The sequence below is a fragment of the Pelmatolapia mariae genome, linkage group LG23 (genome assembly GCF_036321145.2).
Source record: "Pelmatolapia mariae isolate MD_Pm_ZW linkage group LG23, Pm_UMD_F_2, whole genome shotgun sequence".
NCBI lineage: Eukaryota > Metazoa > Chordata > Actinopteri > Cichliformes > Cichlidae > Pelmatolapia > Pelmatolapia mariae.
Genome location: NC_086246.1, coordinates 35022549 through 35037466, shown reverse-complemented (window position 1 = coordinate 35037466; position 14918 = coordinate 35022549). Strand labels below are relative to the sequence as shown.

Sequence of the window (14918 nt, the reverse complement as noted above, 5' to 3'; positions counted from 1 at the left end):
GGGCGGGGCGGGAGGGGGGCTTGGTGAGGTTTTCCAGGTTTAGGAGGACGGCAGACACACAAAACAGACACACACTCGAACACACAAACACGCACACCAAACCAAACCGTTATGAAGAGCAGCGTCCTCGCCATGATTTCCAAACAGTGCAGCAAAACGAAGGCTTTTTCTTCTTCATGTGTTTCAGCGATTTCCACCTGCAGCTGGGAGTGGGTCTCATGGTTAAATGCAGTTCTTAATACGTAGACACACACTAGTTCCCCCTCTGTGCCTCCATGCAGGCACATGACATTGATAACACGCTTTAAAACGGGTCAGGATTCTTTTACCCCGCTGATCAAAACTTTCTGTTGCCTTCAGTTTTTTAAAACTTAACAGCAACAGGAATTTCCAGCTCAAACACACAGTCGTCGAGGTGTCATTTGGCAATTTTAAAACTGCAAACATCTCTAATTGGATTCAACTTCAGCTGTCTGAGACCGAAAGAGTGAGAAAACTCGGCATCACGTTTCAGTGTCAGTGCTGCCAGAGGCAAGAAAAACCCCGCAGAGGGCCGAGCCAAAGAAAACAGAGTAAAGTGTTACACAGTTAAACGTGGAAAATGATCCCAAAATGGAAAAGTTTCCTTTTTCATTAGCTGGATGACTTTTGAAGAATTAAAGTTAGATTGTGTGCAAGTTTAGCTGTACAGCTACTTGTTTCAGCTAGTTTTATTCTGGTACCAGTGACGCTGATGTAAACAGGCCGTTTTCAAACACTGATCAGTCTGACTGTTAACAGGAAGTGTGCGCATACCACGGGCCCTTTTCACCTTAAATTTAAATGAGACTTTTGAATCTCCGCAAGTGACCAGTGCTGTTGCCGGCATTTATACCTGTGCATGGTGTGTATAATTCCACTGTTAGGTGGACTACGTGAAGTAGAAATTTCAGGATAAGAAACTGGCAGAAAGTCTGTGGTAGGGAGTAGCTTTGGATGCCGCCTCGATCTGATCATGCTACCTGGTGAGCGAGGTCAGTTGTGGCTTTCTTAGCTTGGTTCTGAAAACAGTAATTATTTGGCTTTGCTGTCTTGGTTGAATTCAAACAGTAACTTCATAAAAGTCCCTAAAATATTTTTATAATTGAAACTTTAGGGTTTTTTTAAAACAGTTTTTTAAAATATGGTCACTCAGATTTCCCCGGCAGGCAGCGGAGGGCTGCTCAGAGCGACCCTTTACAAAAAGAAGAACAGGGACGAGCTGTCTGCCGGATCAGAACGCACTCGAGTGCGTTAGGAACTTATTAGAGGCACCAAAGGACAAACAAACCAGACACAAACAAATGGCTAAAAGTCACAGCGTGACAGTTTTGGTGAATTAAAAGTAAAACATGACGCTGCATCTTTAGTGTATTTTTTGCTCATCTGCCCTCTCATCGTCATTCTTGGTTTTATGCGCCAAAAAATCAGCTTAAATTTTATTCCGAAGGTCCCTGCTGACGAGACGTTTTATACTCTTTTAAAGACAAATTTAAAGTTTTTGTAATTTCTTTGTAGAGCTGAAGAAAAAAATGTGAATTGATTTATTGGCAGTGTTAATTTCCATGTTGAATAAATTTTAAAGATTTTTTTTTTTTACTCTGATGCAAACAGTAAAGGTTGACCCTGTAATGTAAAAGCTTTCTGAGCTGAGCTGTCATTCTGAAGGCACCTTGCCTGGGGAGCATTTTCCCAGGAGCAAATCGCCACTAAATTTGTCTATGTTTTAATAAAACAAATGTTTTAATTTTTTATTTTGCTTGAATCCATTCGGGAAGCTTTGTCCCTGAATCGCTGTCTCCTGAAGTCCATTAAACACGAGATTGTAATTCTTAAATTGAGCCAGGTAAAGTTGGGAGTCACACAGATGTTTCTTTGAGAGAGTCGCTCCAGACGCAGGTCAGTGGTCGAGTATGGAGTTATATTTGTGTTTGCGTGTCATTGCACACGTGAAATCCTGCTGCTTCACATCACTGATGAATGAGCCACGAGGGAAAGGCAATCAGCTCTCAACTCTGTTGCATAGAAGCTCCCAGATTTCAAATTGAAACCAACATGGCTGCTCTGTTGGGCACCTACTGTGCGTCTGGGCAGGAGCTTCTCAGATGACAGTGAGGGAAACGTAACAGTTGGAAAACACCTACAAAAGCTGAGACAACTATAACTCAATACTCGAGTTAAACCTCCGAACCAAAGAACTCATTCTAGGTAAAATCCACCAAAATCCTAATTGGCCAAAAAAAGTGCATCCATGAATGCAACTTCAGAGGTTTAATTAAACCCAAACCTGCCTCGAGGGGAAGTTCTGCCTCTGAGAAAAGTTTGTACAATTGCAAATTAACTCATTTCTTCTTCTCTACCCTGTAATAAATTTCTACTTCTGGGCTGACGGTTTTCATGGATTAGTGTTTAAAGTCTGATATTTTGTACCTGTTCCTTTTGTTTTTAACTTTCCTGTACTCAAAGCATTCAAGTACTGAAATTCCTCCCAACATGTCACACAGGCAGGGTCCCCCTGATTTGGTCTGTGCCACAGAGTCAGCCCGGCAGCGCCTGCGATGGGCTCCCCGAGCCTCTTTGTTTTTCTCTGCAGCTCGCATCACTTTCATGTGTCATCATTTAAGTCCGATCAGTGAAACTTAAGTGCAGAATAAAATATATTTTGATAAGAGCTTTGAGTTTTTATTTGTGTGCCTGTAGAGTGTCGGTGCTGAAATAACACCAAAGAATACGACTGAATGGCAATCATGAATACATGTTTTTTTAATATATGTCAAACAAAAATAGCCGACTTTAATAAAACAGTAAATCTTTGATTTCAAACGTCCTCAGGCTGGTGCTTCTGCAGAAAGCAATCAAACTGAGCGGCATGCTGCATTCCCAGCTAACCCTGACCCATCGAAATTAAATGCAAGCGAAGCGGTGAAATGCTCACAAGCCTGTACTACGAAGCTAGACCCTGGCTTTTCACTGTCTTACCAAGACACATCTGCATATTAACTTGTGCTGCAGGCTTGCCCTGCTCTGCGGCAGGTAAGATATCAACATGCACAAAATCACCGTCTACTGACCAATCGGTTCTCAGGAAAACAGCATCATCATTCCTGAAGATTCCTCAGAAACTCGGTTTTGTCTTTCTCTGATGAGCATCGGTTAGAAATAGACTCAAAAGCAACTTTTTTTCTTTGCTCGCTGTTAACTAAAAGCGTAGGTTGAAGCTGAAAGCGTAGCTAAACCTTTCTTACATCAGACAGCCTGTTAATTTAAAGACAGCTGTAATTTTAATTCAGGCTCGGGCTTACCAAGTTGATAACACTGTTGGGGTAGGAGAACTCAGAAACCAATAAGATGTTCTGGGTGTGCTGGACTTTGTAGGTTTACAGGTCCCAGGTAAACACGTCAAGCAGCTGTAACACAAAGCAAGTTCAACCTACCCCAGATATATCCTTTCCTTATCTAACAAAGATGGGAGCCATCCCAGAGTTTGGCATCATGTGACCAGAAACAAACATTGATAAGTCAGCAGAGGAAATGATTGTAAAAATTAAATAATAAACTTGATTATTAGAGAAATGTAACAAGGTTAAACACACAATGTGGCCTAAACACAGCAGCTGCGTGGTAGGAAAAGCCCCACATGAATGTGTGTGGGCTTTCAAAGCTTTGCATGGTCAGTAAATGTGGAAAAGTTGGCAAAAAAGCAGTTCATGCCAGTAAGTAAGGAGACTGACTTACAAATTTTATACAAGGTCAACAAGTAAAAGGCTTAAGTGCCCTGTCTGAGGATTATATCAGTATTTTAAGGCTTACAGAAAAATAGAGTGGCTTTAAAGTTGTTTGCAACCAGCACTTAAAAAAGCAGGTCAGGAGGTTGCTTCTAATACTCTCTATTTCTTATTGATGGTGTTACAGAGAGAAAGACTTCACATAGTCTCTTAAAACTAAAGATACAGTTATTTTGTGCCTACTGAGGTCTGAGGGATCTTCTGGGAGTGGTGATGGTAGGTGGTGATTTATTTGCACTGCATGAGTTCATCTCTTATCTCCAACTTAACCTGCTGTGGTCAGAAGTGACTTACCTTTGTAACCCTTAAACATCAGGCTAATCCTGAATCCCCAAATGCTTTATAGTACATGCCCTAGACACGAGTAATTAGTCAACTGGTTATAATAAAATACACATTTTTGTCAGGTTTAGTTTGTGTATTGGGAGGCTAAATGGAGCTCATGCCTGAACCAAAAGTTCTTGCATTTGTGAACATGCAAAGAGACCACTGGGAGCCTCTCTAGTCTAACTTTTCATTGTGCGTACTAATGCTGTCTGGAGTGCAGTGACACGTTGCCTTTAAGTCCACCCGTGTGTGTGTGCCTGTACTAGTTTACATATCTTTGTGGAGACCAAAAATTGGAAGTTTACTATACATGTGAGGACCAACAGCCCTTATGGGAACAAAATTCACGTCCCCACAAGTTTGGAGGTATTTTTGAGATTCAAAATGTGGTTTTTAGTTTCAGGGTTACAGAAAGCATTATGTCAATTAGTTGTCCCCACATTGATATGAAAACATGATTGTGTGTGCGTGTGCCTGTGTGTGCACTGCAATATTATTAGTATGAAAATAATGTAGACTGCAGAAAAGGCTGAAAAACCCTGAAGAAGAGATCTTCCTATGTCATAACTATATAACTTACTCTACTATTATACATTACTGTTTAAATAAATGCCATTTTTATACTCTGCATAAGGCGTTAAGGAGTAAATCTATAACAAAGTAATAAATAGTACTGTGCAGAAGTTTCTGATGTTTAGTCCCATTTATCAGACACCATATTCAGGAAAGCAGCCCAGATTCATTATACAGCATGAAGATGCCTCGCAACAGCCAGTCATGAAAAACTAACTTCAGCCACAACAAGAACAAGAAGTCCTGTAACAGATGGTGTAACACCCACAGAACTCTGATCTCTACATCATGGAGTGAGTCTGGGATTGCATGAAGAGCCAGGAGACACAGGCAGAGGAAATCCACATGAGAACTGTTGGGATTCCTGGAACAACCTGCCTTCCAATTGACTTAAAAGAACTTTGTGCAAGTGTACCGACATGAACTGGTGCTGATTTAAAAGGCAAAGGGTGCTCACACCAAGCACTGATTTCATTTAGGTTTCGCCCTACTTCACAATCTGTAAAACATTAACAGCTGATAACTGCAAACTATCCTCACTTTACTTGCTTGAAACTTTTGCACAGCACTAATAATTTCAAACTGTATTTACCGTCATACTGGACGCAAAAAACTAAGCACGCTGAAATGTTTCATCTCAGTAGGATTTAATCGGTCTCTCACTTTTTGAACATTAATCTCTTTTCCAATCTAAATATTACCCAGTTAGTCTGTGCTCTACCCATCACACAGACTCAGAAGCAATGACTGCAGCCTGGTTAAAAGGCTGTATATAAAACACTCAAAATGAGAGTTAAGAGAAATCGACTTAATACGAACTAAGCACACCCAGAAAAATGGCACTATTGCACAGTAGAGACCAAAATTAGCTGTAACAATTCAAATTTAAAGTTACCCTAACACTAATAAAAAGATGTCATTGAGGCATAGTTTTGAATTTAAAAACGCTGAAAATACTGTACAACAAAACTGCAAAAGAAAACTTTAATGAGAATTTCTGAAGGAACCGTGATCAAAACTAGAGAACACTTTGGGATCTGAGAGACCCCATAAAAATAGAGAACAATCATTTTGAAAGATGGGGAGCTGCTGGTTGTTGATGGCTGTGGTTCAAGTGGAGGCTGAATGTATTAGAGGAGCCGGTTGTTCAAAGAGCACTGACTGCTAGAATATTCAACCAGTTTACTTCTAAAATGCTGGCCATCTATACAAGCCGAAGGAGAAGAGGAGAAAAGTCTCAGTACAGATTTGAATCAACACTGATGCCGATTCTTGGCTGAAAAGGTGTAAGGTTCTTTCTTCGTATACAGAAATCAGACTGAAAGCCCGCAGTGACCAAACCAATCATGAAACAGGAGAAATCAAAAGAGTATACTGAAATCTGCAGAGGAACAGATCATGTGGACACAGAGGAACTGGTATGATAAGTTCACACAGGAAGCATCATGTTCTGCACTAAAACTGGAAAACAAATGCACCCACACCAGTGTGAAGAAGCCAGTTAAGTTTGGAGGAGGGAGGTTAATGGTTTGGTGGATGTTTTCTGCTGCAAAGTTTGAGCCTCTTACACATCCCCTCAGCAAGGTGAATGCTAATGTCCCGATGAAGCTCCTTCAACACAGATTATTCCCTCCCTGACATCAGCTTCTAATCAGCCAACAATATTTATGCAAGACAATGCTTCGTAATCACTCTGCAGAACTGGGAAAGCACTTCCTTGCAGCTGTTAAGCCTGAAATAATGAAATAGCAAACCCTGAATCCTGAACTAAACCCAATCGAGAATCTCCGGTTGACTGCTGAGGACAATGCTATGGCTAAGAAATCCACTACGGTTAGTAGACTGAGGACGAGATGAAGAAACAGCGGGACGAAATCAAACGGAGCAGGCGTGGAATTGGTAACATCCACGCTGCAGATCTGCCAGCCGCTCCAATTAAGACGGCTTCTACAGTTCTTAATCATCAGGAATTTAATTTTTAGATGTCTATTATTTTATAGCAACAAAAACTTTTATCTAACTTTGATCACTTTAGTTACACACTGGGTCCACACTTCATTATTTTGAATAAAACCCTAGATGAGTCCTAAATCTACAGCTAACATGCCATGAAGGCCACTGAAAGGAAAAAAAACAGTCTGAAATTTTGATCTCTACTGTGTCGCTAACTTGAGCAAGGATGGCCACCGTGACATAACAAAAGAGAGCCCTCTGCATCTGACTGTTAGATTGTTTCATACATGGTTTTTGGGAAAGTGCAGTGCACAAAAAAACCAAAAAAAACAAACAAAGGTGCTAAGCTTGTCATTTTGGCAATTTTAACTCCTACCAGTTTGTGCCTTAACTAGCTTCTTAGATCAGAGGAGGGTGGAGAGATTGGCTGCTGCTAAACTCCCCGTCAGATTGTAAATGTGTGGCTCCTGATCGTGGTTGTAGAAATGCATATAATGCGCCAGATCCGCCAGGGTCTGCAGGACGTCGTAGGTTACTGCAAACAGGAAGTAGGTGGGCAGCAGCCAGCTGAGGCTGAACACGCAGTCGCCCAGTGGCAGAGGGACAGCAAGCTGTCTGGAAAGACAAGCAGAGAGAGCGAGAGAGAATTTATTATTCTCATTATCACGGTCGAAACTCCCCGGCTCGGAACGAAGAGCCTAAACAAGCTCCAACAGAAAGGGTGGAGCATGTATGCCAGTTAAACTGTGTGCTATGCCACCAAAAATCCAACTCGAATCTGTTTCTGGAAACAAAATAAAGTCTTAAAGTTTTTTTTTAAGTTAATCCAATCCTGAACATCACAGGTACTCACTGGAATCTGTCCTCTCTGGATTCTCTCAGCATGATGAAGACAAACAGTCCCACTTCAGTGTTGAGGGAGAATGACACAACTTTGTCCAACATGACAACAAAACCCTGAAGCAGATGGAAAACACGGATGACTGGCAGAATTCCAGACAGCAGTCATTACTCCGTGTGTGTATGTGTGTGTGTGTGTGTGTGTGTGTGTGTGTGTGTGTGTGTGTGTGTGTGTGTGTGTGTTATTTACCCTGGGATCACACACTGACACAATAAAGATGACAACGAACCCGAGCAGTGACATGAATCCTTTGGCCACGCTGGAAGGATGAGAAAAAAAAAAAAAGGAGAAGCATGAAATTAACTTAATCAGTCGTCGTCTGAAGAGCGTTTCAGATGAATTATACGTCATGTCACAGATCGTCCTCTTCTTCATTTATGTGGAGGGGGAGAGAAAACACACTGCCGATTAAATTATAAAGGAGAGAGGCAGAGACAGAGAGAACCTGAGTAAACAGCCTGTGAAATCGGTTCGAGTGGCTTTTTGGTGCAAATATGGTGCAAGAGGAGTGAAACTTCAAAGTCTTGTGCCCAAAGTGAATCTCCTCAATAGGCTGATGCAGTTTTTATGTTTGCTTTAAACTAAAATCATGACGAGACAAATAAGTAATAACCTGTGGACGCGCCGCATGATTTCTGCAGTGACTCCTGGTAGTTTGAGTACTTTTTAACTGAATGTTTTAGATGTTTGCGAGAGTCTCCCCTGTAAATCCTGCAGTTATTTCAGGCTTTGAAGCTACAAGTCTGGGACCTGCTGTTTCTCAGAGAGCAACTCAGTTTAAGGTTTGCTGTTAATTTTGAACTCCGGGGTATAGTTTTAGTTCTTTCAGAAATCAAGAAACCTGGGTGAGTTGGGAACTCCTAAAGAGAGTCATAATATGGGCTTAATTACAGACGCGGAGGCCATTCTGCATTTCCTTCCCAATCAGAGCAGCATTTGACACTGGACCCATCACCAGTCAGTTATCTGCTATGCTGAATCAAAGGAATCATCATATACATCTTATAAGGATCTCAAACTGATGGCATGATAGGATGTCTGCAAATCTTAGCACCCTAAAGCAGAGATATGAAAGTCATTTTACATCATGGGCCACATACAGTCCAGATGAGAGAAAGTCCTTTCTTTCTCCAGCCTGCTGAATTATCCCCATAAGAGAGAAAACAAGTACTATTTCAAAATCATGTCTCAGTGTTCTTATTTAGAAATCTGTCAGCACGACTCTGTAATAAACTGTAAGTAATAAATGTGTAAAATTACAGAAAAAGTAGCTCATTGCCCAGACTGTCCTCTAACAAAGAAACAAAGCTTTTGCTTCCTTTGTTCCCTTCCCCCCCCCCACTTTTTCTTTCTTTTTTTAAGCTGTGTGGGCCAACTGTTAAAAATAAAAAATAAAAAAAATCGAAATTTCTACTGTAGATAGTGAAAAATCTGAAACTTTTCTGCATTTTAAATGTTCAGTAGTTATTACTTCTTTGGTGTAGTATGAATGAATATGGTGGATTTCAAGCTTGCTTGCTCTTGAATCTCTTGACAAAGAAGGAGTGAGGGGCCACAAGACAAAACAACTGAAAGTTAGAGATTGTCTTCTCTTTGCTCTGGTGTAAAAGAGAGGACACCAGCTGGAAGCCTTGTGGAGAGGAGCAGTGACCTGGGTGCCACTGCTTATCCACCAGCTGGAGAGTGTTGTGGATAAGGATCACACTCACTGCTGCGCTCAGTTTTGCTTCGGAGAGTTTCTAACTGAGTGAAGAGATCTAAAAGTATCTGCCAGACCCAGATCAATCGTCTAAATGCAAAGAAATTAATTATGTCCTTCAGCATAGGACCCACTGGACAATCCTTTATATAACTACAGAAGAGACACATACAGATGATGATGTAAATTACTGTCATGTTTCCATCAGATGTTGATATGTTGAGAACCTTCAATAAACGTGACAAAAATGAATTCTAAGCTAAAATCTCTTTGATATGAAGAGGCCTGGTTTCCCATAAATACTGTTAAACCTGGATTAAAAATGTGCTCCATAATTAACTAGCTTTATTTAAACGATCAAAGAGAATTTGAGCTTTAGCATGCCATCATTTTGAGCGCTGTTGTGTTGTAGCCTTGAAGATTATTAATAACTGTATTTCAGTAACAAATGTTGAAAGCCTTAATAAAGCCAGGAGACACGCTGGATCCTGGATCATCTGGATCATTCATCACAGTGAATGGACAGGACGAGCAGGTCATCTCAACGTGCCGAGCATTTCATTTCATTTAACAGCCTCAAAATCAGTTTTTCTTTTACGTTCCAACCTAATGATGTGATAATCACCTGGATGTCTGCATGAAAGGTTTTGTGGGGGTTGGGAGCCCGGTTGTAATATGACATCTCTTTGTGTAATTATTTATATTAAAGAAAAATATTACATTTATCATATAATTCCAAGAATAAGCCATTTTCAACCATGCTCTGCAGCCCTGAACTATGAATTCTGTGCACATCACCCAGAGGAGGTCCACATAAAAGCACAAACGTCTGATGTAATCAGCAGCCCACCCCGAACCATCCAGTTCCCAGTATGCGGTGACTGTGCTGATGTGAGAATTGAGCAGCCTGCACTGCCAGCAAGAGGGAATCACATATTCTGCTTCCTCTGTGGTCTGCCCAGGCAGCACCCTCTCCTTAATCACATGGAGTATTTCCAGTAATATGCAAACCACTTCCTGCAAGGGGGCATGTATTAGAGAGGATGACTGTGGAAAACATCCCCACGTGATTCTCCAGAAAATGTCTAAAGTTTTTGTATGAAAAAGCAACTTCAACCAACTTTAACTTGCTTTTAAAGCAGAACTATAATTATAATTACAAAACTGATTAAACTATTAACCTTTTACATGTGAACAGCTGATGCTGATGATGCTCTCTGGCACACGAAGCTTTAGCATCATGCGCCCCTTAAATTGAATCACATATCATCCAAACTAAACGCTTTTACTCCCCATCATCACCTTCTTGCTGAGCAGATGTGCTGTTTATTTGGCAACTTTGGCTCCCAGGCTTTAGTCAGCCACTCCAGCTTGCTGCTCCACAGTGAGCTCACCAGACCATCGACTGAAAGAAACAGTCAAAACATAACATTACACAGCTTATTCCTTCAGTATAAATCACGACATAAACAAGAGAAACATCAACAATTGTGGCAGTACCACAGAGATGAACCACTAGTAAATAGCATATCCACAGCTTTCTCTTTTTCTCCTATAATATTAAATACAAAAGCAACAGCAACATCCAGGGCTGAAAGATGAAGCTAATATTGAAGTTCCAAAAGATGCAGTTTTCTGAAACTGAAACCAACTTTCTTAAACCAATAGCGATGTCACAGGGTCTACCTTCGTCTTTTATGAGCAGTTTATGGGAATTAGTCAACTTACTGGTGTGCTTCATAGCAGATCCCATAACCAGGAAGGACACAGTGACGCTGATGGCTATAAACACCTGGATCAGCTCAGCCACCCACGAATAAGCCCTGTAACGTTCATTAATGATCTACAGGGAATGTCATGGGGGGTGATGGATGGCGGTGGGTGTGGAAAATGAGGACACAAGAAGCTTAATACACTAAGCTGACCTAAGGTGACACCTACATGACGGTTAATTTCTTAAATTTATTGCCGGTGTTATTGAAACGTTTATAGGATTATGAATTTCACCTGAATAAAGTTCAGAACTTTTATGCAATCACTGCATTTACAAGAATGTTTTAACCTTTTTTTAAAAAACAGAAAGAAAGAAAGAAATTAATTTCCTGTTGCAGATACAGGTGATCAAACATAATGCAAAAGGCTAAATGAGAACGACATCCCTCTGTAACATGTTTTATACTGAGCTCTGGTTCAGACTGATGTTTTCTTGTAGCGCTGTGTCTGCTCGCCTTTATCGGCCCATCACAGCAAATGCAGCCAACAAACCACAGGCCTCGCAATTCTTCAGAGATGGCCTGCACATCAAAGCTTTCTAGCAGGATGTCGCAGATAGCATCCCCACTACATGGCTGAAATTAAGTTGAAACATGCTGGAGAGCTCACCTTCAGAGGGAATGTTGATGCTGGAGATCATGTTTTTGACGGCAGTAATGTTTCAGGGATTTTTAGGATATTTTGTGAGGGTCTTGCAAAATATGAGGACCTGCTCCTCTGAAACCTTTTCATTTACAAAGGTATAGGTCTTCACATTGGAACGGCTTATTGGTGCTTGTTTGTACACTGAAAAGCCGTGCATGCATAAAGGTAGATTTGGAACAGGACCAGAATCGTCTCCGCTCACACTTTGTCGTGTCTATTGTCACGAGCTGTGATGTTATTGTTGGTTGCACTATAGACCACCAGAAGTTGCAGTGCCAAAATAACTTACAGGGGATTCAGTTCATCCCCACCATGTATAGAAATAATTTAGTAAGAAAATGTAGACCAGAAAAGGCCCCACCTCAATCTCTGCAGCAAATTGCATCCAATGTACGAAGCTGACACGATGACACAGGTGGATGTAGAACTGAATTTAGCAGATATCCTTGTTTGGTGACACACAAAATCCTGCAGACTTTTGAACGTCTGTTTGTATAAAGATTAATTTCAGTCAGAAAGTTTCATTTTTGCATTAGGTTGATAACGCGTGGATTTCTACGTTACATTTTGCCTGGTGCAGCTTTATTCTCCTGAGTTATTTTCTCTCTAAAGAGATCAGGTCAGGATGGCTCCAAAGCGCGATCTGACTGCTAATTAGTTTTTGAGCTAGGCCAAGCCAAGCACTATAGCTAATTGCTGCATGTTTCCATTAGCTCCACAGGAAGCTGTTAGCAGGGTAAAATCACTGTTTCTTGTATTGTACTGAATACAAACACACTGTGATCACATCTTCCTGCAGTTGATCGCAACACAAACTATTATCTGGCCCAGCATGTGGCTTTAAGGGCACGCAAAGGTCACATATGAAGTTTTTATGTTTTCTTATTCACCATAGATGGGGAAGGAAACAGACTGATCACCATAAGCAATGTGGACATCTGTTGCTTTTCAAATGAAAGCACTGTTATTAGCTTATGCAAGCCCAGGCTATTAGAGGTAGTATGTATATACAGAGAAGATGTTACCAAAGTTATTATTGAGGCTTTTCAGATATGTGAGCATTTTTCAAGTTTTACTACTAGTACTCGACTAGTAGTTTGTTGCCAAACATGAAAAACAGCAGGACACTAATCTCTGCAACTGATTTCATCCAGTAAGAGCCAACAGCCTCTAAGAGCCACTGCCAACCAGTCAGTGAATACACAATTTTCCTTGGCAACCAATGGTTGCATCACGTCCAATATGGCGGAGATATCATGAGCAATGTGTGTATGTAGCTAACTATAATCAAATTACAACCTAAAGGAAAGTGTGAAAGAAAACTAACTGAAATAAAATCTAGACTTTAAATCATTATAATTCATTTATAAACAATGATAAAGCTAACAAACATGAATGAAAAAATGCTACATTCTGAATTACTGGAGGCAAGAGAGACTTTGAGGGAGAGGGGGGAGTTACAGTGGGCAATACCTGCCTTTTAAATTAATTTATGTGTCATGTAGTAGTCACACCATCTCCTCTACCTATAGCGTCATCTTAACTGTGTTTTATGACTGGACTGGATCCACACACCATCTGACACTTCAAACAAACTCAATTATTGCGAAGCCAAAAACAGTAGTGTTATTACAAAGCATTAGGAAAGCTACATTTTATGCCATTTCATGTCACTGTATGTTACAAAAAGCTCATTTTTATACAGCACTAAGGATAATATCATTTTTTTAATGTCGAAGATTGCAAAGATTTTTAAACATCAGACACAAGTTTACAATAATCCAAACAATTCTACAAATCAATTATTAACTGATTAATGAAAAGTATTAGTTATAATTTCATAGTTTTTTTTACAGTAAAATAACCATGAAAAAAATGATTCAAAGCCGTTGTTATTAGCTAATTTAATAAGCTAAATGCATAAGCAGTCACGCAAGAGAAAACAGTGTTTGAAGACTGTAGCACAACCAAAATTATTGTGACAGTGTGCAATGAACTTGTCACCTTGTTGCTTTGAAGATGGGAATCTGCTACAACTCGCTGTCGTTTGCTGGTTTTTTTCAAGATGTAGATAAAATGGTAAAGTGAGGGAGTCAGTCTGCTGTAGGTGTGCTACCCAGCCACCAATTGTGACTGAGGGGGTCAAGTTTGCAATCGCATGCAATCTTGTTTGCAATAACAGTGGATTACTGTGATCAGCAGGTGAAAATTGCATCTGCAGACACAAATGGCAACGTAGTTGCTGCAGGACAGCAATTTAACTACAAAAACAAATAGTCACTTGGCGACCAGCTGAGTCAAATCCCCTATTGCAAAAGACAGATTGCAGACAAGTTGTGGTGATCAGTGCAGACTTATTCTGAGTGATTGCAACATGTTAGCAATCTGTGTTCGGAGAGTAACTGCAGTCACTTCAAGTCAAACGGAGTTTGTTTAGAGACAGGTTGACGCTCCCCAGGGAATTTGTGCAGTTGCCTTGGTATTAAAAACGGTTGACCTGAGGTTGAGGGTGCTGCCTGCTCCACCTCTGGTGAATCAGGTCGTTGTTGCAACTACCTGTAATCTGTTTCAGACAGCAGAAAAATTCAATGGAATCAACGTGCAACCCTCGATTGTTGCCAGGAGGTTGCTGTTCTTTATATCTAGCGTGCATGAGCCAAAGCACTTTATCGAATCAGATATGGGGTGTGTGATCCTTCTTTCAAATAGCCTCCTACAGATAAGGATTTATGCTTATTATTATTATTATTTAATCCACAATATCTGTAATATTTTTTTTTTTTTAAAAAATCTAATTTTCCAGTTGACCAATACAAGCACACAAAAAAAGGGTTGGATAGTCATACCTTAGTCAGTGGAATAGTGGCAATCTCTCCTGCTTTTTCTGACCTGAGGGGAGCAGACAAACAAATACATGGAAATAAAAAACAGAAAATAAGTTTATCTCAGTGTTACAGATCTGTGAGGAGGAGAGTTGACTGCTGTTAACGGGTCTCTCAGCCACAGCTGTAAATGTGCCACCGAGCAACACAAATCTTTATCTAATGTCTAACGCCTGCAGTGACAATTTATCAGCATTTCTTAGAAATTTTATGAAATAACAAATGAGCTACTTTTTAAGAGAAAAACCTTTAGCACACAATTCATCAGATTCCCCACAAAGAAGTAATAAAATGATTCAGTCTCAGTCAATTTCCTCTGATATATTTCATCTATGTAAACCTCACTGAACAGAGAAATTGAA

The 14918-nt window shown here is 40.4% G+C and overlaps 1 protein-coding gene across 1 annotated transcript in view; it reads right to left on the bottom strand.

The window, feature by feature from the left end:
* Window positions 1-3: 3 nt before the first annotated feature.
* si:ch211-51h4.2 (uncharacterized) overlaps window positions 4-14918 on the bottom strand; it is a 93024-nt gene continuing 78109 nt past the window's right edge. Inside the window, exons 13-18 of the mRNA XM_063467942.1 lie at window positions 14521-14563; window positions 10985-11099; window positions 10559-10661; window positions 7747-7816; window positions 7510-7613; window positions 4-7271 (exon numbers count right to left, since the gene is read on the bottom strand). Of these exons, the coding sequence (XP_063324012.1) occupies window positions 7061-7271; window positions 7510-7613; window positions 7747-7816; window positions 10559-10661; window positions 10985-11099; window positions 14521-14563 (646 nt within the window). The 3' untranslated portion in view covers window positions 4-7060. The remainder of the gene's footprint in view (window positions 7272-7509; window positions 7614-7746; window positions 7817-10558; window positions 10662-10984; window positions 11100-14520; window positions 14564-14918) is intronic.